Source organism: Diospyros lotus, chromosome 3 (assembly GCF_014633365.1).
Source record: "Diospyros lotus cultivar Yz01 chromosome 3, ASM1463336v1, whole genome shotgun sequence".
Taxonomy (NCBI): domain Eukaryota; kingdom Viridiplantae; phylum Streptophyta; class Magnoliopsida; order Ericales; family Ebenaceae; genus Diospyros; species Diospyros lotus.
The window spans coordinates 28946538-28974440 of NC_068340.1; the positions used below are offsets into that span (position 1 = coordinate 28946538).

The 27903-nt window shown below is 36.3% G+C and overlaps 1 protein-coding gene across 5 annotated transcripts; it reads left to right on the forward strand.

Moving 5' to 3' along the window:
* Nucleotides 1-885: 885 nt before the first annotated feature.
* LOC127797151 (V-type proton ATPase subunit a1-like) lies at nt 886-27889 on the forward strand. 5 transcript variants are annotated; one of them, XR_008022136.1, is made up of 19 exons: nt 886-1280; nt 3431-3475; nt 4732-4854; nt 5200-5307; nt 5937-6050; nt 6164-6337; nt 6552-6689; nt 7677-7784; nt 7913-8020; nt 8126-8274; nt 9075-9228; nt 10870-11030; nt 12410-12616; nt 12704-12887; nt 12976-13059; nt 19967-20160; nt 20250-20309; nt 21134-21403; nt 27134-27282. XR_008022136.1 is itself a non-coding variant. In XM_052329749.1 (19 exons), the coding sequence occupies exons 4-19, from the start codon at nt 4750-4752 to the stop codon at nt 27336-27338; spliced, it is 2253 nt and encodes a 750-aa protein (XP_052185709.1). In that variant the 5' UTR covers nt 1132-1280; nt 1430-1578; nt 3431-3475; nt 4721-4749; the 3' UTR covers nt 27339-27889. The 5 variants fall into 5 exon arrangements, 4 of the variants coding, with proteins under 4 accessions (XP_052185706.1, XP_052185707.1, XP_052185709.1 ...); XM_052329749.1 differs by lacking the exon at nt 21134-21403 and adding an exon at nt 1430-1578 and having other exon boundaries at nt 1132-1280; nt 4721-4854; nt 27134-27889; XM_052329748.1 differs by lacking the exon at nt 21134-21403 and adding an exon at nt 1430-1578 and having other exon boundaries at nt 1132-1280; nt 27134-27889.
* Nucleotides 27890-27903: the final 14 nt, after the last annotated feature.

The window sequence follows — 27903 nt, forward strand, 5'->3', positions numbered from 1 at the left end:
TTAATTTCTTGGAAGTATAAGAAGCAGAGCACAGTGTCTCGCTCCTCGGCTGAGGCTGAGTACAGGGCTCTTGCTTTCATTGCTAGTGAAGTTGTTTGGTTGAATTATCTGCTAATTACTGATTTACAGATTTCTCTTATTACTCCTGCTTTATTATTTTGTGATAATCAGGTTGTAGTTTATATTGCATCTAACCCAATTTTTCATGAGCACACTAAACATATAAAGTTGGATTGCCATTTTGTGTGAGATAAATTGCACGAAAGAGTTTTTAGATTGTTACCTCTTCGTTCTCATCATCAATTGGCTGACATGTTCACCAAGTCCTTATCTATGCCTCAACTATCTCATCTCATGGCCAAGATGGCTGTTCTGGATGTTTATAGTCCATTGTGATGGGGAGTATTAGATTTTATGTTGTATCGATTTTATAGTTTTGTTGTATTGTTCTTGTTAGTGTATTGTTTTAGTTAGTTAGTGCTTTTATGTTTTAGTTAAATGTTGTTGCATTCTTAGTGTAGTTTTGTAATTTGGACATATAGTTTCGATTTATTATTTAAGTTGAGATCATAATGAATAAAGGGGTCAATGAGACATTTACATCTTATGTTTTGTAATAGAGAAAAGAAGAGATGGAGAGAGAGGAAAAAGAAAAAAGAAGAAGTCGTTAATTTTTTAACACATTTACATCTTGTGTTTTGTAATAGAGAAAAGGGTAGACGGAGAGAGAAGAGAAGAAGAGAGAAGAAGTCGTTAAAATTTTAGCGAGGATTATTTTAAGCCCCGTTAAATAGGTGAACAAAATGGCACCCCCTCAAGACCCCTAACTGGTGGGTCCTCACACTGATAAAACTTGGAATGTGACCAAATCTTAACCTCCTAAATCGTCCAATTTATTTCTTTTCCCCGAACGTCCGATCCAATTTGACCAGAGTTAGCGTATTTTTCAATCGACGCACCCTTGTCCCTGCTCCAATTTCACTGCCTGGGGAAAACTCGAAATCCAGCAATCAGAACTAACCGACTTATTGATTTATACTCCAGAGAGAGAGAGAGAGAGAGAGAGAGAGAGAGGGGTCAGATCTGGATAGTTGTCACTTGGTTCGCTGCAATTTGGGCGCCGCTGGGATTGATTGAACATGGAGTACATAGCCAACTTGCCGGAAATGGATCTCATGCGCTCGGAGAAGATGGCTCTCGTTCAGCTCATAATCCCCGTCGAGTCTGCTCACCGAGCCATTAGTTACTTAGGCCAACTCGGCCTTCTCCAATTCAAAGACGTACGCGCCCTAACTCCAATCCAATTCATTTAATTTGGATTTCAGGGTTCTGATCTGGAATTCTCGTGCTCGTTCCTTGCCTTCTGTTTTTTTCTTTTTGGTTGGATGTTCTGAATTCGTTGTGTTCTCAGACAAATTCATATGTTTAGGTCCTTTTGTTGGATGTAAATATCGTAGAATTTGGAATATCTTGGATGTAGAGGAATTCGATGCTGTGGTCTGTGGGCCAAACAGAGAATTTCACATTCTGAGCGTTCAAACAGTAGCAAACAGAGTCTAATCTCACAATGGCGGGAAGGTAATGTTCCCTGGGTTGCGTGGGATAGACACCTTGCCAAGGTTACAGGTTATAGCTTATGCTACAATTGAGTTATAGTGTTAGTGGTATGTATTTTTAATGTTAGTTTGTTATTGAAGTATTAGTAATTTAGGAAGTAACGGTAAGGTGGGGAGAGTGGCTGGAAAATGGGAAAGTTAATTGAAAATGCTAGGCTTGTTCAGTTGTAGAAAACATTTTCTGTTTTCCAACTTCATTTTTTTATTGAATGGTTGAACTTCCCATATAAAATAGAAAACTCAATTATCTAATTTTCAACTTTATACTATGAATTAGAAAATATCCTTTTTGATGTTTTCTAAATTTTCTGAAAATGAATGCTGTGGCTTTCTGAAATATAAAATGTTAGGACATACTTAGTTGTAAAATTAGAGGTGAAAACTAGAAAATGATTTCAAAAATTAAAGTGGGCCCTAGTATTTCTCTTTGTCCTTTTCAGCCACAGCTCTTTGTGTATACATATCTATTTTTTTTTGGGAGGGGGGGGGGGGGGGGGGGGGGCGCATTAGGTTGATTATTTATGTCATCAAATTTGTTCCCTATATCTCTTAATTGTCAAAATATGATGGATGGCCAAATATCAGATTGTGTCAGATTGTCCATATGTTCACCAAAAATATTCTTTTCGGAGAGAAGTGTATCTGATGTTTTTCTTGGAATGCCACAAGGATAGATGGCAAAATATCAGCAAGGTCAATCTAACTTTCTGGTAGACTGAGTCGATGAAAACAATGCTTTATCAGGGTTTCTTAGGATGGTACCACGTGTGTTGTCGATCTCTTTTTTCTTGTTTCCAATAATTGGGAATTTCAATTTCCACTTTTGGCTTGTAATGTATTGATTTGCTTTGTTTTGGTTATAGTATCCAGTACAATGACTAAAGGTTTTTGGAACATATCAAAGAAGAAAAACATGACTAAAGGTTGGGAGATTTTTTCATTAAAATGTCAGCTGTGAACCAAGTTAAAACTTAGGGTTGTCTCTACTGTTTCAGTAGGTCTGCCTTACATTGTGATTAACAAATGTTGTCTGAATATGTGCCGTGCTCACTGCTCAGCCCATAGTTCGAGACAATTTTGAGTATGTTTAACATTCAAGATCACATAATTTTAAGCAACCTTCCTGTACAATATAGGTTGCTTGACTTAGTCACATAAATACAACACCAACATACCAAGCCTTTATCTGACTATGTGGGGTTGGGTACATGAATTCTAGGTTTCTATTCATTTCTATACATAAATAGTATAACCAAATTTTACAGTAAGAAAACTGTGAAGGAGCTCTGGAGAGTACTTGATAGGGAATGAAGGTTTTGCTTTTACAGCAGAACAGGCTGGGTTCTTCGGATATTGACTTTCTTTCTGCATTGAGAGTTATTTGATCACTTATTATTAAATCCAGTCACATCTTCTGTGTTTTCCTGAACACAAAATTGCAATCCTTCCTATATATTCACACAACATATCATTTTCTCGTGTTAGGTTCCTCTTAATTTGATTTGAATCTTCTCAATGGACAAAAGCATGAAGATTTAAGTAGTTAGGATTGTGTGATCTTTTCTAGATTGCCAATTTGGATTTTTTTTTTTTTTAAATCAATCTTGTTTACCTTTCAAAGGAACTCTGCCAGTTGTATTTTTTTGAATTGCAAAAATATACATTAATTGTTTGGATTTTCTTTTATTTACATAGTTATTTTCTGTTCACAAACTTGTTAGCTTATTGGTTAAACAAATGAAAGATAAACATTTTTTCTGCTTATTTTCTACTTCTCAGTAGTTGCACTAACTGTTACTCATTGTTCTTGGCAGTTAAATGCTGACAAAAGTCCCTTCCAACGGACATTTGTTAATCAGGTATTGTTTATTATTAGAAGTGTTGTTTGCTACTGTTAGGATGTTCATTTAGAACTCTTATAAATTTTGGGTTGCAATAAATCAATTGTCTGTTGCATGGATTGCAGGAACCAAAAACTAAAACCTAAAGTCAAGTGATACTTATGTTTTCTCTCACTTTGTTATGTGCATGGTAGATAAAGTTGTCCGCATAAAACACTCATAAAATATATGCCTCCTTCTGTAATCCTATTTCCAGTTTCACATATCTTCAACTTTTGAAAGAGAGAAGTCTGGTATTGTCTACATTATCAAAGGATTTAAGAAAGATATTATGAATGATTTTAACAATTTAAATGGCCCCCTACCATACGATGGCTTTGCGCTCATGCCAGCCTCTGCCAGATTCTTCCAGTTTAAGCTTGATACTATTTTTTCTTGTTGGAAGCAGTCTTGGCGGAGTCCTCTTTTTTTGGCCGTAGGTCTTTGTGCTTGTTTGGCCTTGTTCTGTTTGTATTTGGTGGTTCCAGCCTTAATCTTTCTTTCTAGCCAAAAAAAAAAAAAAATCTAAATGGAAAATCACATTGACATGTGAGATACTTTATGCTACTGGAGTTACTATATAGAAATTTATGCACAGTTCTTTGTTTGTTCCAGTAAAGTAGAAACAGAAGTATACTGCTTCACTTGCCATTGTGATGGCCTTTAACTCGGGGATAGTATGTATCTTGCTGTTGTCCTTGACTTAGATTGTCTCTATTTCTTGTTTGGCGGGCACAATTCCAATTCTGGAATTGCCAGCTTGCCTTTACTTTGGGAAAAGTGCCATGGATTTTCTACAGAAGAATACATGAATACTAAAACAAGATTCAGGTTTCACATATGATAAAAGGATAATATTATTATTTGCCCAACTTTAGTGCAACTCTTTAGTTTTTAAAATTAAAAGAAAGACTTAATAGATTTTCAAAATCATGTGGGAAACCTTTAATATTCTTCCTCTCCTAACAAATACTAATGAATGAGGCACCAAGATGATACCTTTTGTTGCTATTTTTTGTTTTGAAAAAAGAGACAGAAAAAAATTGAAACAACAACAAGAAAAGAGCTCAGTAAGTCTGTCTTCTCTATTTGTGGAACCTTTAACGACGGAATTTTAGGTACTGGATTTTTGTGAAATATCATCTAGATTACCTTGGTTTATGTAGTTAATGCAAAACCAGTACTTCAATATGTTTGTTTTAGGTAGAATGATGTAAAATGCAGTTATTTCATAGGTAAAAAGGTGTGCAGAGATGTCACGAAAGCTTTGTTTTTTCAAAGATCAAATACATAAAGCTGGGCTAATCTCTTCTGCTCATCCTGATTTGCAACCAGACATGGAGTTGGAAGAATTAGAGGTCCATTCCTTTCCTTCACTCATCATCTTCTGAAATCTTTGCCTTTTCTTTCCTTGTTTATTTTTCTGTAAATTCCATCCATCTTCCTTGCCCTCTCGCGTGGCTTTTTTCCTCTTTCTTTCTTTATTTCCTTATTTCTTGTTTTTTCCCTCATAGTGCCTGCAATAACCATATGCTGTAGAAATGGCAAAAATGTGAAGAATCAATAACTATTTCTTGAAGTCAGCAAAACAAAAAAAATTATTTCTTGAGAATGAAGGTTTTCTTATCAATCTAATTGCATTTTTTGGTTAGTTATGAATCTAATATGCAATATTATTATCTTTTTTTCTTTTAATATTTTAGATGCGACTTGCTGAGCATGAACATGAATTAATTGAAATGAACAATAATAGTGAGAAACTACGGCACATGTACAATGAGCTGCTGGAGTTCAAGTTGGTATTGCAGAAGGTATAGCTTCTTCTATTTTCTCAAGTATACTAGGGACAATAACATTATTTCTTTTGCTGCTTAACCTAACTCTTGTTAACAGTTAAAGTATGTAATGATTGTGGTGACAACCTACCATATAATGGTGACAACCTACCATATAATGGTGACAACCTACCATTATATGCTTCCTGATGTCATATGTAATCTGCTCAGTTTGCTATTTGTATAAGTGGAAATCAAGTCGCTTGTTTGCGTGATAAAATATTTTCATAAATCCCGGTTGGTTTCTTTTCTTCTGTTTTAGATACTAAAACTTGTATATTGAGTCTTTGCACGGTCAACTGCATCCTCCAAAAATTATCTTCATTTTTCTCAATTCTACAACTTTGTATCTTGAAGCACTAGAATCCTTTAGATTTTTGAGGTTTCTGATGTCATCTGGACGTATATCTGCAGTTTAGCCTCATTGTTTTAATAGATTTAAAAATTAGTTGATAAGTCAGAAACTATGAAGTTATCTCTGGTTCTTCCTTGGTTGCATGTTCATTACTTCTGATGGAGTATGCACCACATTTTTAAATCCACATTAGCCAAATAAACCACATATATTAGCTGCTTTTCTTATGCCTTCTTATTGGCTATTCCAGGCAACTGCTTTCCTTGTCTCAAGTAAGAGTCATGCAGCTGCAGAGGAAAGAGAGTTGGAGGATCATGTGTATTCTAATCATGATTATGGAGATACAACATCTCTACTTGAACAGGTAACTTCTCTGCTTTATTAAATACTAATTTCCATGATATACAATAAACATGAAATATTTTCTGGTTGGTAACCTTACATGGTTTCATTTAATAAACATAATTCATCCTACAGGGGATGCAAGCCGGCCCATCAAATCAGTATGGTGTAAGATTTATTAGTGGCATTATCTGTAAATCAAAAGTTTTTAGGTTTGAGCGGATGTTGTTTCGTGCTACAAGGGGCAACATGCTTTTCAATCAGGCACCAGCTGATGAACAAATCTTGGATCCTGTATCAGCTGAAATGGTCATCATCTACCTTATCTTTATTGTCATCTATTATCTTCTTTCTAGTTAGTTTCTTATTTCGACTCATGACTATAAAATCTTGATTACATTCTTCTTCTTAATGGTATGATTTATTCACTCAGTGCTATGGGGTTCTATTGCTTCAAAGAACATTGGCTTTTTTTCCTTTTTCTCCTGATTAAAAAATTTGACTCCAGTTATTGCCTGTGCAGGTTGAGAAAATGGTATTTGTAGTGTTCTTCTCTGGGGAGCAGGCAAAAGCAAAAATATTGAAAATTTGTGAAGCATATGGTGCAAATTGCTATCCTATACCTGAAGATATCACGAAACAGAGGCAACTAGCTCGAGAAGTATGCTATTAAGTTTCTGATTCATTTTGCCACATGCTTGCAGCAAAGATAGTTGAATGATATTTTGTTCCATTTAGGTTGATCTTTTCTTAGTGGAGGCTGTACAGTTCCTTGTGACTAAAAATGTGCATATAAAATTTTTCCTTCTTATGGACTTGTTTGGTTAGCAAGAAGAAGAGTTGAGAAATTGATTCTTGAGAAAACTGACTGAAAGAAAGCAAAACATAAAATAATTAGTTTCTAAAATAGTGTTTGGTTTACTAGCAGTTCATGAGAAAACAAAATTTCAACCTCCCTGAGATGCATAAGAAAAAAATGTTCAATAAACAAAAAACCAGCAACTGTGGGGCCTGGAGAAGGTTCAGTCTACATAGCCTTAGCCCCACAAGGATGCTTTTATGTATGTTGAATCTGTGATGTCCAGATCATGATTGAGCAAGCTTACCACTTCACTGAGGCAGGACAAATGTTTTGAGTGGCTATGCTTCCTTCAAGAAAGTAGTTATGGATGACTCTACACCTCCATGACAATCAAACACGTATTATTAATGAGGCAGTGTTCATTTTATTTTCGTTTCTTTCCTCCTTCAAGAAAGTAGTTATGGATGACTCTGCACCTCTCTATGACAATCAAACACACATTATTAATAAGGCATGGTCACTTTATTTTCCTTTCTTTCCTCCTTCAGAAACGTAGTTATGGATGACTCTACACTTCTCTATGACTATCAAACACACATTATTAATGGGGCAGTGCTCATTTTGTTTCCTATTTTTTCCTGTTACTTGTGTCAATTTGCCACTTAATAGTTTTCTATTTTGACTTGACATATATTTTTGAATATCTAGAACACACCTTAACTTCAGTCCAACTCAACTAAGCTTCTGCACAATAGGCTGAGGTGGATTATGCATTAACTACCTTTGTTGCAGTTGTTGATCTCCCTTCAACAGTTCCTGACTAATAGTTGAACATGTTGGTGGCAGGTTTTGTCACGTCTCTCCGAATTGGAATCCACATTGGATGCTGGAATTCGTCACCGAAATAAGGCGCTTAACTCTATTGAAAATCAGCTAACAAAATGGATGAACATGGTAAGCTTGACAATCCTTAAGTTTGTTACATTTTCCACTAAGGGTTATGACCTTAAACATCTGAAGCAGGAAGGCTACCCATGTCTTTGATTTCATCATGAAAAATTGGATTATCGTTTGTCTTCTAGGTTAGAAGGGAGAAAGCTGTGTATGATACATTGAATATGCTGAATTTTGACATCACAAAAAAATGTCTTGTTGGAGAGGGCTGGTGTCCAATATTTGCAAAAACTCAGGTAGTTTGTTCTTTTTCATTGCTTTTGTATTTTGCTTAAGATCTCCATATGCTTCACCTATATGTTACATTAATTTTTACAGTGGAAAAAAATAATTGCGTACAGATTCAGGAAGCACTGCAAAGGGCAACATTTGATAGCAGTTCTCAAGTGGGTGTAATATTTCATGCAATGGATGCTGTTGAATCGCCTCCAACATACTTCAGGACGAACCGTTTTACAAATGCATTTCAAGAAATTGTAGATGCATATGGGTAAATTGTAGATATCTTATGTTTTTTTTGTTTTTTTTTGTTGCTTCCCCGTGGGCATGCTGGCTCTTGTTCTTCTGGTGGAAGTCAAATCTTATAGTAAAGGATTGTTTCCATGGGAAATATCATGAAGAATGAATTTTGAAACATTTTGTGTAGTGGTTTCACCATCTCCTCCTCTTCCTTCTTCTTCAGGCATGTGTCGTCTCTGTTTTCCCCTTGATGGAAGTCAAATCTTATAGTAGAGCATGGTCTCCATTAAAAATATCTTTTGTATGTTGAGTCTCTTGTTTTATATTCTGTCTAAATGCCTGCCAATATAGAATAATGAGAAAAATAATCATTTGAATTCACCACGCATTTTAGTTCACAATTTTTTGCTATGTTGATTTTATATGAGGATTATATTGGAGATTATCTAACTTTAAGTTGCACTAAGTTGGTGCATATTGTAATTATCAGAAGAGAAACAAAAAAACTACCTAATTTCGCATCGGTTCTCCTAGTCATCGTTACGTTACACAGCAGAGAGGAACCAGTTGATAGAAGCTATTCAGATTGCATGTTTTAACTTTTAAGAATTAAAAAACAAGTGAAGTATTTCTAGCTGTTCTAAGTGTAAACATAAATCATTCCGATTAATTATATTTAGTATCTTTTAGTTGATTCTCAGGTTGTTACTCAACTATATGTTTTAGGGTACATTATTTTTTCTGCTAAACTATGCCCTTTATGCCTCTGAGTTAACCTGCACATTGACCTTTAAAATTGGGTAGATTACTAATGTGTTAATATTTTGGCAGTGTTGCTAGATATCGGGAAGCAAATCCTGCAGTGTACACTGTTATCACTTTCCCATTTCTTTTTGCTGTCATGTTTGGGGACTGGGGTCATGGAATATGCTTGTTGTTGGGAGCTTTATTCCTTATAGCACGTGAAAATAAGCTTAGTTCTCAGGTATGCTCACTTTCCAGACTCTTTTTTTGGAAGCTGAGAAATAAAGCATGCTATCAGTGATGATTCACACCTATGTGAATATTGTTGCCTTTTGGACATTTTGCATGGACAACACTGTGGAACTCTGCATTAAATGTTAAATGACCTGATACAGCAAAAGATAGAAATTGTAAATCAACTTATATTTGGATTTTTCTTACTTGGGAACTAGTGGCATGATGGATAGTCCTTGTATTACATGGACCTTCTATTCTCCCTTGCTTACTGTGTCCATCAGATATGACAAGCGTAGGTATGTAAATCTTACTCCTGTGTTTAAATTGGAAGCTTAGATGTTCTAATTTTTAAGATATTTGAAGAAAAAAAGAAGCATATATTTGATTGTGAAAAATTTTCGAAGGCTGTTATATGGATGAGAGATAGAAGTCTCATTCTTTTAGTAAGTTTTTAAGTACATTTAAAAATAATATTATATTATGTTATAATGTTAATAATATCAAGCAATGTTTAAAAAACTAGACCAGGTGTCAAACTGGAAAAGGGAGAGGGTTAAGGGTCAATGGTTGGGCTGGGGTCAACCTGAATATATTTTTTTGATTAATAAAATATATACTAATTAAAAGTATGATCAAAAAATAAAAATTAGATTTCTATACAAAATTATATAATGTTTTAAAATTTGGGCGAACCATGAGAAATACAAACTTTAAAAGTAGATAAAAAAAGCAATAAATAAGAATTATCGCCACAACTTCAAAGATTTTTTTTCACAATTTTACCATTTCTTACTCATAAATGCGCAGACCTCTTGACCACTTTTCTTCCATCTTCCCTCAATATAATTATTTTCACTTGGGAAAGTGGATAAATAATTTTCTCTTTCAACAATGACTTTCAGGGCTGTTTAATTGTGGAAAACAACCCAGTTTTCTGGAAAATTATTCCACAGAAAATGGAAAATTAGAAAAACTTGTTCAAATATAAAATTTTTCCAAAGAAAAAATATGAGATTAGGAAAACGTGGTTTTCCAAATTTGAATAGAACTATAAGTTTTCCTTATTAATTTGAAGATTTGAAAAACGTGGTTCTCCACAAATTTCTCCATATTATCTCTCTCCCTCTCTCTCTCTCTCTCTCTCAAACATATGCGCCAATTTTCTAGATTGGAAATTAATTTCCTGTACTTCTAACATTTGAACATATTTTTTCAATTTTTCTATGGAAAATGAAAACTAGAGATTTTATAGAAAACTGGAAATCATTTTCTACAACTAAACAACCCCTCAATTTCCATCTCTTAGGGTTTCATGTAATCTCCTTTGGACTATGCAGCCAAAAAAAAATGAAAATCAACTTTGGACTGAATTCTTGAAAAGGCTCTTTTCACCCCGTGGATCGTAAAACCATTTCTACAGCAACATAAAACATGACTAGCAGAACTTGTGGCCCTATGTTGTTCATGAGAACTTGAGGATGATTTGTGTATCATAGCTTGTCAGAAGGATACATACAACATGTATTTTTTATTTTTGTACTTCATTACTTGAATATATATCAGTTTTGCCGTGTCGTCTGGATAATTAGAGAGAGGTCTTGTGTTTTAATCATATTTTGTAACTTGACTATCTGCTTCCTGTCAGAAACTTGGAAGTTTTATGGAGATGCTATTTGGTGGCCGCTATGTGCTCCTTTTGATGTCGCTGTTTTCAATTTATTGCGGGCTAATTTACAACGAGTTCTTTTCTGTTCCTTATCATATATTTGGTGGATCAGCTTACAAATGTCAAGATGCTACATGCAGGTATTTCTGGTTTTTGTGTTTATTTTCTTCTTTGTAAACCTCCAACTTGAACAAATATTTTATTTTTTTCTTTTTAGTGTTTCCTAGCATGATAAGCTTCAGTGCCGTCTCTGTCAGCATAAAGTCTAGGCTTTATGACTGTGGAGAGATAATGCCTGATTACATTTTCACAACTACTTTTGCCCCCCTTGAATGATCTTTCTTTTCCTTTTTTATGCTGTTGATATATAGACTTTGGCATGAAAATTCTTATATTGTGTAAATTGGTCAAGAGATTATGTTGAAATGTATAGAATTGGTGGAGAATCACGTAGTCTATATCAGGTCAGCTGCATACAATTGCATACATGATTTGCTTTAGAATGTGGTAGATTGGATGGACCAACATGTTTACTAGGCTGGCAGATCAGTTTGGGTTAAGAACACGTTAGGGTTAGCAACTATAATAATCAATGCAGATCCATTTTTATGCAAAGTATTCTAGCGATATGGACTTATTTCGTTTTCTTTTAAATCAAGCATTTTATTCATGGTACAGTTGCAGGGGTATTGTGATCATTCTTTTAGCATTATTTGTTATGGGTTGAGTGTACCAAGGATTGTGGTTGTGGTGCTACTTAGTGGAGAGCATCTAAGTTAAGAGAAGAAGGGAGACAAGAATGTGTTGGTACTTTGCTTGAAGGGGTGTAATTGGTGGATTTCATAGTTACATGAAGGAGACCCATTTAATCCTTTGTTTGTATGCATCACTTGTGAAGGTGTTGCTGGTCCTTGGTCCCTGTTACATGACATCACAATAAAGAGCTTATTTTAGATTGTAGTGAGATGCCTAATTGCTTGATTTTAGCTCATTGATATTACTGTCTTAAATCACGAGATCCAACTGTTGTCCTGGTCTATAGGCAGCAATTTAATTTTTCAAATTTAAATTTCATTTGTGCCTCTTGTATCTAGTTATGCTGCCAACTCTGATATAATAATTAGCCTGGCGTAGTTACGTTCTGTATTAAGTACTAATGGATTATTTGCCAAGAGAACTAGGGTACAATATCTATCAGATTTGTACTACATGTTCTGCATTCTGATCCAATCACTGTTAATTTGTACATGAAATTTACCATCTTTTTCAATGAGAAGCATGGGCATGACATGGTACAAGCAACCATTCTCAAGTATACAGTCTTTTCTCTCTCCAATTAACCATCATTTTAACTGGCTGAGACTTTTAATCATTTTATGCTATTTTAGAAGAGAACCTTTTTCCCCCCTTTATTTCCTCTCTCTGCCTCAATGTCTCTTCTTGCCTTCCATTTCTTCTTTTTGTGCTAAATGTAATGTTTAGCTGTGCAGTACTTGACAAGAACTGTTTTCTTTGATAGTGATGCAAAGTCTACTGGTTTAGTCAAATTCCGTGATCCATATCCATTTGGTGTCGATCCCAGCTGGCGTGGAAGTCGTTCAGAGCTTCCTTTCTTGAACTCTCTCAAAATGAAGATGTCTATTTTGCTGGGTGTCACCCAAATGAACCTAGGCATTATATTAAGCTATTTCAATGCTCACTTCTTTGGCAATTCACTTGATATTAGGTATGAAGTTGGTTCCTCTTTCTATTAGTGTTCAGCATCTAAGGTTAAGTAGATTAACCTGGAACTTACCTTTTGCTTTGTTGTTAGGCATCAGTTTGTGCCACAGATGATCTTCCTGAACAGCCTTTTTGGGTATCTGTCGCTTCTGATTGTCATCAAGTGGTGCTCTGGATCTCAAGCTGATCTTTATCATGTAATGATTTACATGTTTCTGAGTCCTTTTGAAGATCTTGGCGAGAATAAGTTATTTTGGGGCCAGACAGTACTTCAGGCATGAAATATTTTTATTCTGCTTGATGTGAGAGCTCAACTCATTTGCTTTCAAGTACTATTTGTTCATGCGTGGTAAAACTTTGCAGGTTATTTTGTTGCTTTTGGCAGTTATTGCAGTTCCATGGATGCTTTTTCCAAAACCATTTATTTTGAAGAAACGTCATTCTGAGGTACTGTCAACCACTTACTTCTCTATTCCTTTAGTTACTGGACCCATTGAATATCTTTCCTGAATATAATTTTCTTTCTGCAATTATGCTTTGATAGTTCATATTTATACTTGGAGAAGTGCTACCTATTTCTCATAAACATCTTTTATTACCCTGGAACATTCATGTGGGAAACTGGATCCTTCTTGTTTTTTGAGTTGGAGCAGCAGGTGTGTTCTGAAGGTCTAATCTTGTATATTTATCACAAGACATGTCTAGGATCCCTAACCATTTGTGATGAAATAGGGTTGTTTTTTAAACAGGACTGCATCCTCAAACGCCTCATTTAGTTTGCATGGCATTAAATCTAGGAACATAATGGTATTACATGGATCCAGTTCCAGCACATTTGGATGGTAAACTGAATTGTTCTAAAATGAAAATATGGAATGAAGAAATCTTCTTTTGGAAGAATAATGCACCGTCAATTATTGCCATGAGAATGCCACAGATATACACATAGTAGATCCTAAGAATTCTCCTAAATTTTAGAGATTAGATTCCTACTTTGTATGACTAGATTACAACAACCTTAAATACAAACAAATCTAATAAAAAGGAAAGATAAGATATAACAACAATATAAATCAAGATAAATCACAGAGGATAAATCAGTCGATAACGAGTTTAGTAGCTCAGCAGCTCGACCTTCAATCAGCTCAACAACTCGGCCTTCCATCAGCTCGGCAGCTCAGCCTCATTAGCTCGACAGCTCGGCCTTCCATCAACTCCCAACACTCCCCCTCTCAAGCTGAGGAATAGATACAAGTCGTTCCCAGCTTGCCAATTAGTAACTCGAACCCTGGCCTTGCAACAGTTTTTGTGAAAATATCAGCCACTTGATTAGTAGTTGAAATGTAGAATAAGCTGATTCCTCCTTCTTCAATTCCCTCTTTATAAAACTCCTGTCAATTCTTACATGTTTCATCCGGTCATGCTAAACCGGATTCTTCACAATATTGATAGCAGATTTGCTATCACTATAAACTTCTGTTGGTTGAGATAAGGTTATTCCCAAGTCTTCCATCACCCTTTCCAGTCAAATAACTTCACATATCCCTCGAGCAATAGCACGAAATTCGACCTCGACGCTGCTTCGAGCCACTACGGATTGCTTTTTGCTCCTCTAAGTAATCACATTACCCCATAACTTGGTGCAATAACTTGAAGTTGACCTGTTATCCTCACGTGAACCAGCCCAATCAGCATCCACAAAACATTCAATTCTTCTTTCATTAGTTTTCCTGAACATCAGCCATTTCCCAGTTGTTCCCTTGAGGTATCTTAGAACATGAAACACTGCATTCATATGTTTTTGAGTCGGAGAATGCATGTATTGACTTATGACACTTACTGCATAGGCTATGTCTGGCCTTGTAAGTGACAAATAAATTAGACTACCAACCAACCTTTGGTACCTTTCTTTTTCAACAGGAGTGTCTTCTTTTTCTTCAACATTCCAACCCTTTTCTAGAGGAGTACCAACCAGTCTGCATGCTAACATCCCAGTTTCCTTTAACAAATCAAGTTTGTACTTCCTTTGAGAGATGAATAACCCTTCTTTACTCCGAGCCACCTCCATTCCCAGGAAGTATCTCATGACTCTTAGGTCTTTCACTTCAAATTCAGTTTTTAATTGCTTCTTCAAATTTTCAATTTCCTGTAAGTCATCACTTGTCACAATAATGTCATCAACATAAACAATTAATATGGCATTTTTACCTTCTACTGTAGACTTTATAAACAGGATGTAGTCAGCTTGCCCTTGCTTATATCCCAAACGATTGAGAGTCATGCTAAATTTCTTAAACCAAGCCCTTGGAGACTGCTTTAATTCATATAGAGATTTCTTTAATTTGCACACATTTCCACTGCCAATTTCCTGTTCAAATCCTGGGGGTATTCTCATATATATCTCCTCATCCAAGTCACCATTCAAAAAAACATTTTAATATCAAATTGAAGTAGAGGCCAATCAAGATTAACAACAAGAGAAATTAATACCCAAATTGAGTTAAGTTTGGCCACAGGAGCAAAAGTCTCCTCATAGTCAATCCCATATGTTTGAGTAAACCCTTGTGCAACCAATCTTGCCTTGTATGTTTCAACACTTCCATCTGCATTATGCTTTACTGTGAAAACCCATCTACAACCAACCACCCTTTTGTTTGAAGGTAGTTTAACAATCTCCTATGTGTTTTTTTTCACCAAGGCACTCATCTCCTCCATAGCTGCAACTTTCCACTTAGGACTCGTAGCCTCTTGAATATTCCTTGGAACGACAATGCTGTCAATACTTGCAACAAATCCCTTGTACTGAGGGAATAACTTAGCATAAGTCAAGTGATTAGACATAGGATACTTGACACAAGATCTTACCCCTTTCCTTAGAGCAATAGGCATAGTCCAATCCAAATCATCACCGCTGGTAGACTCATTCTCAATGTTGTTTTCTGATAGACTAGCATCTGCAAGTGATGATTGGTTTTGTTGTCCCTCAGGATGGGCCTTTGAACGTCTAGAATACACTTGCAGAGGATTTTTAGCAGCTGAATATGGAGTTGGAACATGAGCTTCAACTGTAGTTTCTGGCTGAGAGGATGGCTAAGAAGATGGATTAGGAGAAATAGGAGAAGAGCTTGAAGGATCTGCCCTTATACTATCAGAGCTTGAAGGCCTAACAGGTGGAGAGGCCAGAAATTCTCCCCCTTGAGAGCATAAGGGAAGAGGAGCATCAAGGGAAGGAAAGGAAATAGGAGCAGGATCCGAGAGGGATGGAGATGCAGCAACTGAAACTGGTGAGGGGTAAAATGATTGGTCTTCATAGAATGTGACATCTGTGGAGACCAATACTTGTCTTTTGAGAGGGTTATAGCATTTGTAACCTTTTTGGGAGGGAAAGTACCCAATAAAGATACATTTAAGGGCCTTGGGGTCCAACTTTGTACGGTTAAGCTGATTATTGTGAACATACATAGTGCAGCCGAAATTTTTTGGAGGAAGAGGTAAGTGGCTAACAGTTGGGTAGAGAGAACAAATGACAACAAGAGGGGTCTGAAATTTTAGAGTATTTGAGGGAAGTCTATTGATCAAATAAGCAGCTATAAGGATTGCTTCCCCCCAATAGAAATGTGGGACATGGATGGTGAACATCATAGCATGATCCATTTCTAGAAGATGGCGGTTTTTTCTTTCCGCCACACCATTTTGTTGTGGTGTGTATGGACAAGAGTTTTGATGTAAAATGCCATGTTCGGATAGATAATTGGTAAAGTCATGAGAGAAATATTCTCGACCATTATTAGTACGAAGAATTTGGATGGAAGTTTGAAACATATTTAAGATTAGTTTGTGAAATTTCTTAAAAATGTTGCAAGCTTCAGATTTTTCTCTCATAAGGTACACCCACCATGCCCTAGAATGATCATCAATAAAGGTTATAAACCACTTAGAATCAGAAATATTAGGGGTTTTAGATGGTCCCTAAATATCACTATGAACTAAATGGAATGGTTTAGATGGCTTATAGGATTGAATTGGATGAGAAGAATGAGACTGTTTGGCAATGGTACACTGTTCACATGAGAAAGTTTGATTTTTATTGATAAAAAAATGCGGATACAAGAATTTAAGATAAGGAAAACTTGGGTGACCTAAACGATTATGCCACAACAAAATTTTGGCATTGGTTGTGGCCGTCAAGACAACCTTATTTGTAGAAGAAAAAATACTATCCTCTGTCAAATAATAAAGCCCATCCTTAGCTTTAGCATTGCCAATCGTCCTCCCCAATACTTGGTCCTGAAATAAGCAATATGAAGGAAAGAAGGTCACACAACAATTCATATCTTGAGTAATCTTATGGACTGATAGTAAATTGCATCTTAAACCAAGAATATGTAAAACTGATTTAAGTTTTAAACCAAAAATGCAAATTGTTCCATGTCCTTTGGCTGGAGAGGTGGTACCATCAACCATTGAAATGTTTATAGAGTTGTCACAAGGGGTGTATTCTGTCATTGAACAGACTAAACATGCCATATGTTTAGAAGCACCCATATCTACTATCCATGTATTCTTAGAGAGTTTGCTAGAACTTAGAGAGTAATGGGAATTACCTTGTAAAGCAGTAGCTGCCATAGGAAGACTTGGAGAGGATATACCTTGATTCAGCAGCTTATACAAGGTCTGAATCTGCTCCTCTGATAGGTTAAGGTTGGTACTGCTTCCTGCTTCTTTTGGTGCATCAACTATGTAGGCAGTCCCTCCACTCTCCTTTTTTCCTCTTTGCTTCTAGTTAGCTGGTTTCCCATGAATTTTCCAACATGTTTCTTGGTATGATACGGCCTTTTACAATGGTCACACCACTGCTTCTCCCTTCCTAGATTCCTTGGTTGACTCTCTTCTTGTTTAAAACTTGCTAAAGCAGAATTTTGGTGAGTTAAAGGGGACTCACCTTGCTGATTTAGCATTACCTTTCTTCGGCTTTCCTCCTTCCAAACCTCAACAAAAACTTCTCAAAGTGAAGGCAGAGGTTTTGTACCCAAGATTCTGCCTCTTACTTCATCCAAATCATGGTTAAGGCCATGTAGGAAATCAAACACCCGATCCTTCTCAATCATCTTACTATATTTTGTACTATCCGCAGAACATTCCCAATTAATGGTGTAAAACAGATTCATTTCATGCTAAAGTTCAACTAAAACATTAAAGTAATCCGTAACATTTAGATTACCTTGTCGTGTGGTCCTAATGGCAGATCTAATCTCAAAGCATTGAGATGAGTTCTCCAAATCTGAGTACATGTCTTGGACCGAATCCCATATCTCTTTTGCGGTTTTATAGAATAGGTAAGTTCTTCCTATTCTAGGCTCCATCAAATTGATCGGCCATGCCATTATGGTGGAATTCTCGGCTTCTCAGGTACCATATGTGGCTGCTGTGCTCGGTGGAGAAGGAGTAGAGCCTGTTAAGTAACCAGCCTTACCTTTTCCCTTGATAATCAGCATAACTGACTGAAACTATTCCCTAAAGTTACTCCCATTCAACTTATGGTGAATAATTTGTATAGGAAGATGATCAATTGAGTTGCTGGAAAGATTTGTTGCAGAACTCGAAGGCGGAACATACGGATTGATCGGAGAACTTATGGCAGAAGCCTCAGTTAGAGTGGGATTAGGTTGAGTATCTGCCATTGATGAAACAGGGTATAGATGGAAGAAACAAATAAAACTGATTGATGAAGCAAGGTGTGGACGGAAAAATAGAATAGAGGCTGCTTTAGGATCGAAGAGAAGGCTCTGATACCATGAAGAAATCTTCTTTTGGAAGAATAATGCACCGTCAATTATTCCCTTGAGAATGCCACAGATATATACATGGTGGATCTTAAGAATTCTCCTAAATTTTAGAGATTAGATTCCTATTTTATAGTACTAGATTACAACCTTAAATACAAACAAATCTAATAAAAAGGAAAGATAAGATATAACAACAATATAAATCAAGATAAATCACAGAGGATAAATCAGCTGATAACGAGCTTAGTAGCTCGGTAGCTCGGCCTTCCATCAGCTCGACACCTCGGCCTTCCATGAACTCCCAACATGGAATACCATTAATTGATGGAACCATGATCCCATATTGAATATGGGATTAGGATTCTAATATCATAAGTACAAGTTAAAGCAACAGTTAAGATGACAAACATTGGTTTGAATTGATTATTGAATAATTGATAGTGTGTGCGTGTATATATGCACAAAGCATAAATGATAAAAAAAAATAAGAGATCAATGTCATTAGCAATTTATTGCACAGAAAATTACTCAATGGGAAAAAAACCTTTTCAACTCATTCAAAATCAACTTGAATGGCCTCAATTCATGGTCAATCCTAATTCTGCTAGGGGCAGTTGACAATTAAATAATTTAAATTTAAATTTTCCTGTTATTTTCATGTCTGTAATTAATCATGCAAAAACATGACCCAACTCCAAGTTGCTCAAGAATAGTGGTGTTGAGTATCTTGTCCTTTGTCTCAAGACTAGTTTATTCTAATTCTTGATAGAGGTAGAGAGGGAATACAAAGAAATGGGGTCAGGACATGTATTTCCTTAATGAATGCCTGTCTAGAGGGTTCTTCTTCTATGACCAAATAAATGAATTTAACATCCTGCAAATATTCCTTCAAGTTTGTATTATTGCTCTCTATGTTATATGCCCATCCATTTTATTTCTACTAAAACAGTCATAATTATGGGTTTTTATCAGTGGTAACTTCAGCATAGGCAGGTTTGCTGTGTTGGTTTTTACCTCTGGCTGCTGTGTTAATGGATAGGCTTATGGTGGGCCTGTTTGTCAAATTTGTTTTTTGCTAGTGTAATACAGTAATATAGACAAATTCATCATTGTGATCTATTCCACTTACTTCTGTGAACTTTATCATCCAATGAAATTGGAAGCAAGAATTCCATTTTTAAGCTCTTGTAATAGCGTCAGCATAGGATTGGTGAAGGCCGCTTATATCCTTCTGCAATCTTAGTTAGAAACTCTTGTGAAGCTTTCTATATAAAAATTTTCCATAGTCGAATAGATCCCTGTTGTCCCTCCTTTATTCAAACATAGATTGCGTGGCATGTAGATTGGGTACATTTTACCCTTATCATGATTCCATTCAACGGTGTTCCAAGTCTCGATGGGATTTCAAAGTTCCTGGACAACTAGCAAATCACTAATTTTAATCAGCAATCTTGCCATTTTCCTTTTTCACATTATTGAGCCCTTATTTGTCAGATATAAATGGGAGCTATGTTGCTTGGGGTGCTTTATAGAATTAGTAACTAAGTACTTTTTCTGTGGCAATATAGAGATTTCAGGGGCGTACGTATAGGATCCTTGGAACATCAGATATGGATCATGACATGGAACCTAACCCTGAAAGGTTACATCATGATGAATTCGATTTTAGTGAGGTCTTTGTCCATCAAATGATACATTCTATCGAGTTTATTCTTGGTGCTGTTTCCAATACTGCATCATATCTCCGCCTTTGGGCTTTAAGGTACATATATTCTTTTCTCCCATTCATAAACTCATTTTTGTTTTCTTTATTGGATATCGTGTGCTTGATATCTGATATTGCTTTTACAGCTTGGCGCATTCTGAGTTGTCAACTGTCTTCTATGAGAAAGTCCTCCTCCTTGCCTGGGGGTAAGTTTGTTGTTCAAGCTTTAGCCTTTGGATGCTTTTCTACTGCAATTTCGTCTGCCATTACCATATGCATCTTTCTATTTATGCATCTTTTTATTGGCTCCTGTTACTGTACTGCATTGTCTCACATCAATGTTCATCAGTGAAACTACTGCAGGGTGGGGCGTCACTCAACCCTATATTTACTTAGCTTCCGTGTAGCTTGTCATGCTGGCTATACCTGGCCAGGCCTTATATTATTTTATTGTTGGTCAGGTCAATTTCATAATAAATCTAAGCCTTATATTATTTTGTCGACAATTTAATCAATTTTATAAAAGGGTGAGCCTAGATTGCACGGAAACGGAAATAGAAAACGGATACAATACGAAATGAAAACAGAAAAACAATATTTTAAAAAAAAAAGTAAGAAACGGAAATGCGAGGAAAATGCATAAATAAAAAAATATAGAGGTCTTTTGTAAATATAATTTTTAATATAGAAAATTATAAAAAAAATAATTATTCACTCTAAAAATAAACATAAATTCCATCATAGATTCAAATAAACATAAATATAAGTTCTATCATCCATGAACTATAACTTAATAATTAAAAACAAACAATAAATTCAAAGAAAGAAAATAATCAAACATAATGCATCAAATTACTCACAGACATGCATAAATTCGTAAATATACTTACACGGTTATATATATACATACATACATTCATAGAATCACAGCTATATATATATATACATACATTAACAGTCAAAACTATATACATACATTCACATAATATATATACATACATAATACATTCATAGAAATAAATACACACAGAGGAGAGATGGTTGCCGGTCGTTGTTGTCAGTTGCTGGTCACCGATCGAAGAGCAGTCACTGGTCGAAGCTGGATGGAACCTCTGATGCACGATGGAAAGACTATGCCGACAATGGAACAACAGAACAAAAAACGAGAATGAGAAGATGGAAGGAAAATGGTGGCAGACAAAGCGACGGACGAGAACGAGAAGATGGAAGGACAATAGCAGCAGTCGGCACAACAGACAACGGACAAGATCGAGAAGACGGAAGGATGACAGCAGTGGCGGTAAAGCTTTTGTTTTCAGGTTTTTGCAAAATGAAAAAGGAAAGGAGATTTAGGGTAAAAGTTTCAGTTAGACGCGTGATACCGTTTCCAATATTTTTCTAATATTGTGAAATGGCCCCAAAACGTTTCTAAAATTACAAAAACGGCTCATAAATGTTTTTTTGGTGTTTCTTGATGTTTCGGTCCAAGAAATATTTTGAAAACACTAAAACGATACTGTTTAGGCATTTCTGTGCATTAGAGGGGCGAGCCTTAATAACAACGATAAAGTTGCACCATTGTGTTGCATACAAAGGTGATCTGCTCCCAACTCTTGCAAAGCGGAGAGCCTTGTGCCTTTGTAACACCCCGCCTCACCGGGCATGTCACAGTAAGGGTATTTTCGGGAATCTTTTTTTTTTAATAACATCATCACGCGCGGTGCTTCATGAACAACCTTCACATGCACATACAGGATCCCGAAAACCCCAGTCTTGCCCGTTTAACTTAACAAGATCAATAATCTTAACAACCAAACGAGACATATCATAATGCAGCGGATACATTAACATCAAACACCGTGGTTCTTACGTAGTATTTCCGTAACAAAATACGTAATACAGATAACCCAAATGATAACAACGTTATCGCACAACTATTCATACGCAAGCTGAAATACATACTAAAACCCCAAAAGATTACAACAACCATCAATTTAAGCACTATTGACCTTCAACCGGCCATGTCTTTGCCCTCGCAGCAGTCCCTGGCTGGAACATTAAACGTTCCAGGGGCGTAACCCAAGTTAGATGACAAAACATCTAAGTGACGGCATGAAACAGTTTACATAATGCATGAAAAACATACGAGCATGGCATACACAGACAAAACAACATCATGCAAACACGTCTAACTTGAGAAATTTCCCTGACATACTCAACCACCCGTGAAAAATCCATTCCACACATCTTTGGGGTTGACCTTGTCGCAACATACTTAATCTCTCGAGTGCCCTACCGTGTCACTCGTTCACCTGGATTAACCTTGTCCCATTCTCAAGTATACCCCATCCCGTCCCATATGGACCCAACAACGATACGAAAATCAATGCCCCGATGATATGAAAATCACACGCTATGCACTGACTTTTTTGCAAGTAAAAACAGTTGATGCAATATACCACATGATCAATATGCAAATAATGCCATATATACATGAATAAAAAAAATGCATAAGCATAGCATCCCGAGTTCTGGTCTCGAGTGCCCTACCGTGTCACTCGTTCACCTGAACTCACTACACTCACACCAAGACATATCCAAAACAAGGGTAAAACTCGAGTCAAACCACTCACCTCGAACGTGTTCGGATCGCCTTGATCTTCGTGCACTGCCTCGATTTGTGTGTCAAATCACAAACCTTTGAACTTACACTCAACCTCGAGCCACAACACCTCCTAAACACCATATTTAATTAAGGAAACATTAAAATCCATTTTCCTCAATTTTTCGATAATTTCCTCTATTTTTCTCCCATTTTTCACCTTGATAATTCAAAAATATTTATCTCCTCAGATATTTTACAAAATATTTCAACACAATAATTCCTAAAATAATTAAAGAAAAATACTGGAAGAAAAATACCAGAATACTCCTTTCACACGCGCCTTGCGTGTGGCTGCGCGTGAAGGATGGCGCGTGCAGCCACGCACCGATCGTCTTCCCCAAATCTCTGACATCGGCGATTGTTCCGATCCCGGATCTGAGCATACCCTCTCGGAGCCCTTCTCAATGTCGATCCGAGTGGTACCGGTTTCAGGCCGAAAGGCCACCGAAAAACGGCCCAAACGGCCGGTTGCAGGTCCGACAAAACAGACCGCTTCGGATTTTCTGGCGAGCTTCGAACAACCTCTAAACCTTGATGAAAATCCTCCAAATGCTCCAGAACTCTTCTACTTGATGCAAGGAGCAAAAGCCCCTTAACCACTCCCTTCAACTCACTCCCAATCGCGAGCAATTTGAATGTGAAGTTTCGGCCAAAACCTAGGTATTTATAGACGATTTCCGACCGTTTTTCATCCAATCAGAGGCCAAGGCTTGGCCCCCAAGCATCCCTTGGCCGTATGCGACCTTCCCCAGGTTCGCCTCGACTGTCCCATCACCGGAAACAACCCCCATGTGCGACGGATTGCGGCGGCCGTTTTTTGCTCTTGCGTTCACACTGTGCAATTTTCATAATTTGCACTTCAGCCCCCCAAATTCTTCAATTAACATTTCTGCCCTTTTCCTTGAGCCCCCGAACTATCCAAATACACCACTAAGCCCCATAAGTCTTGTACTCTTCATTTGATTCTTGAAACTTCCAAAAACATTACCGTTTTGACCTCCATCAGGCAAATTTAGAAAATTGCACGTAGGCCCGACTGGTCAAATTGACCTTAAATCCATTTGATTTAACCCGAAATTGCTTAAGGGTTGTTCTACACATTAAATACTAGTCCTTGACATGCTCTGTTGACCTTCTGGATGTCTCCTACGTCGATTCGGTTTTCTCAACCCGGTCGACAGTTGTACCGAAAACTGTTTCCGATCTAATTTTGTTCATAACTAAAAATCATAACTTAAATCACTCGTCGATACTATACCATTTTCCTTAATCGTCTAGGGTCCGGGGTACTCCCTCCAACTAATTCGGTCATCCAAAGCTACGGTAGTGCGTCCTATACCCTTATTTTTTCGATAAATCCTATTATACCCTTCATTAAATACTATTTATACCCTTACTAATTTCCTGGGTATTACAGCCTTGGTACTTAGGTGCCATTTGTTTAGGTGTAAATTTTTTTTCTAGAAAACAATATCTTATTTTTTGGTGTTTGATTAACAAAAAAGGATTGAAAATATTTTTATAATGAAAGTATTTTACGCCAAATTATGTAAAACAACTTACCAATTCAAAATCTGTAAGTCATTTTCTCATTTACAGCAAAACTAACAAAATACTTTTTGTCTTTTGTCAAAACATCTTTACAAATATATATATTTACATTTATATAACATTTTTGAAAATATTTTACAATGCAAACAAACACCAGAGAATAAGATAAAAACTAATGTTTTGTGTAAAATGTTTTTCAATGTAAAATGTTTTACTTCCAAACAAACAAAGCCTTAATGATGCAATTTTTCTGTGTAAGATGGTTTCGGCATGTTTGAAAGATCAATAAATGCATTTGTAGGGAAGGCAAAAGAAGGCGCAGGAAGCAGACAAGTGAGACTGAGAGAGTAAAAGAGTGTTTGCTAATGATCTAAATGAAGATGAGGGTGTAGAGACTGCTGAAAATATGGAATTTGTTTGCTTTCTGGACCCAAGTTTTTTACACTAAACCGTAATTTTAGAGCTGAACAATTGGTTTGAATGGTTCATAGTGATCTTCCATAAAACCTAGAGTCCATTGAAATAAGCAGAAAGGTTTTATTGACATTTTACCAGTGCCATCGTGTTGAAGCAAAGAGAATAGTCAATTGTAATAGTAGAGGCACTGAATGGATATAGAACATGAAAGGGCTGAATATATAGTGGCTATTGAAACAGAACCATGGAACTTGGTTGAAAGTTGGATGAGTTGATTAGACAACAAGAGACTATTTGGTTTCTGAAGCGTCTTCTATTCAGATGCCATCAATATTTGCAGTTAGCTTTTGTTGAGAGTAAAAATAATTGTTCCTTCCTGACCAAAAGGGGGACAATTGGAGGCGGGGCGCGGGCTTCAGCGACGGATCCGTCCGAGGGGCGGCTAGCACCTGTAAGCACTCCGACGGTCGAGTGAGTAAGAAAGTAAGATGAGATAGTGTATCAGTAGGTCAAAGGTGAGAACATACCTTGACTCTGAAGAGAGCTGGTTGATATAGGATGAGGAGATGTCCTCCTACATGCATGAGACGTATGTTTGCAGGTGATGGGACTGGCTATCTGACGCCAGTGGGGGCTCCCAGGTGGTAGCATGGTAGCGACAGGACCCTCATTAATGTGGATGAGATCCGCCTTTAATGAGAATGGGATTTGAGATGGTTGTGCGGATATCCAGTGGGTTTGCAATGATGCCGTGGCAGGCTGGCGCTGGGCTAAAGCTGGGTCCAAAAGGGAGATCAGATTGGGCCCAAGAGAAGGGTCGAGATTGGGTCTAAGGGAAGGGGCCGAGGGAAAGGCCGAGATTGGGTCTGGAGGAAGGGGCTGAGATTGGGCCTGGACGGTCCAATAATATTATAAACGATGAAGTTAAGTTTTTAAATAAAATGGTGGTTAACAATTTAATATAGTATTAGAGTAGACAAAAGTCTCATGTCCAAACCTCATTGCTACCAATATTTAAATTGTTGCATATATTTGGACCAATTATGCAATGAAGCCTGGCAACATGCAAGGAAGAGTGTTGAGAGAAAATAATAATATGAAATATAAAGTTAACTCTCTATCTAACAGTTTAGGCTGCGTTCTCTTTGCTTTTCAATTTTCAGTTTTGAGTTTTGAATTCATTTTCAGTTTTCTGTTTTGATAGTCTGTTTTTAAAAAATTGAAAACGCGTTCTCTTTGTCATTTTGAAAAACTATTTTTCAAAACAGAAAATTAGAAAACGCGTTCTCTTTGAAATTTTGAAAATTTTTTTTTAATGATATTTATTCAATAAATTTGACTATTAAGTAAATTATAAATATTTAATGTTAATATATTATTAAAAAAATATATACATTTTAAAGTTAATGAATTTTGTAATATTTTTTTTCATTATAATAATAAAATATAAATAAATAAATGTATTTTGAGTTTAGAGTTTGTTTTACATGAAAACACTCAAAACAACTTTTTGTTGGTTTGAGTTTTCTTTACAATTTTTTTTTTTTTTCAAAAATACATTTTTAAAAACAGCAAAGATAACGCATTTTCATTATTTTAGAAAACTGAAAACTAAAAATGACTTGAAAACAGTAAAGAGAACGCAACTTTAAAGTTTTAGATGAGATGGTGCTTAAAAAGTTTTTGAGGTTTATTACTAGTTATTTTTTTACTGTTATTTGCAGTAGTAAATCATTCAGAGCCTTAACTATCAGTGGTTCTATGTCATCTGAAATTAGTCAAAGCTTTCTTAGGATATCATACTGGTGCAGGAAAAAAAAAAAATGAATTTGACTATGATTTAGGGTTAAATCAAATATATATATGTATTTAGTATTAGGAGTCCTGCTGGTAACAGTCCAAGGCCTGGGTTATTCTACAAAAAAAACTATATTTGTATTCAGATTCTGTTTAATAACATGGAAATCCTTGCCTTTCCAAGTAACATCAACCAAAATTAGCAATTTGCAGCTGCTAAATTTGGTGTTGAAACAATATATACTTTCTACTATTAGTTGGAGAGTTCTTTAATCAAGTCTTTGTTCTTTCACCAGCAATTATATCGTCATCACATCAAACCTTAAATCCCACTAGATGGGGTCGACCACATGAATTCTAGCTTGCCAATCATTTATCGACGATTGTCTTTTCATCACCACCAGTTATCTAATGTGAAATTTCAGATCTGGAATAACTGGTTGACACTCTCAGGACTTGAAGTTTCAAACTCTAATCCAGAGTGCTTTTTTCCATTGCACTTGCTGCAATCTACATAATGTTGTTCAAATTTTCTGTACCATATTGAACTGCAGGTATGATAAAGGTTGGATATGTTGTTGTTGTTGTATTGAACTGCAGGTATGACAATATCATCATCCGGCTGGTGGGACTCGCAGTTTTTGCCTTTGCAACAGCCTTCATACTACTAATGATGGAGACCCTTAGTGCCTTCCTTCATGCCTTGCGTCTCCATTGGGTGGAATTCCAGAACAAGTTTTATCATGGTGATGGCTACAAGTTCAGACCGTTCTCCTTCGACTTGTTAACAGATGACTCCGAGTAGTTCATTTCTACTTCATGCTTTAATTTCAATTCTGCAAAAGACAAACAGTAAGGAAAAAGTACAATTCATCAAACAAATCAGATACAGAAGCTGAGAGTGGACATTTCTACAACCCAATTTTGGCTGGCAAGAATATCATGGTTCTTTGCTTTAGCCTGCAGCTCCATTACCTTAGAAATGTAACGTCCCAGCTGAAAATTTTTGAATTCATGGGTATATACTATATAGGTATTCTTCTCAAGAGTCATGGAAAGATGGTTAACGAGAAGCTTGTAGTTTTCCTTCTGTAGACCTCCCCGCCCCCCTTTGGAGTTTTGTTTCAGTAGGAATTGTCCATGACAATACTGTAGAGGGATCCGTGCCATGACAATTCTGTAGAGGGATCCATGCCATACTGGTCTATACAATTACACACCCATACGCACATAAGCTGGCTTGGATTTTGCATGAAATATATTTGGTTTTTTAGTAATGTTTGAGTTACATGCACGAACAGTTCTTGTAGAAATTATTCATTACAGAGAGGATAAATAAATTCAGTTAAATCTCTACCTCTGTGATGAAT

Bases quoted from the DNA above. Each gene is read 5' to 3' on its own strand.
- LOC127797151 (XM_052329746.1), top strand. From the start codon at position 1,140: ATGGAGTACATAGCCAACTTGCCGGAAATGGATCTCATGCGCTCGGAG. The intron at 12,617-12,703 runs GTATGAAGTTGG...CTTTGTTGTTAG, and splicing joins GGCAATTCACTTGATATTAG to GCATCAGTTTGTGCCACAGA. The intron at 13,060-19,966 runs GTACTGTCAACC...GTGGCAATATAG, and splicing joins TGAAGAAACGTCATTCTGAG to AGATTTCAGGGGCGTACGTA.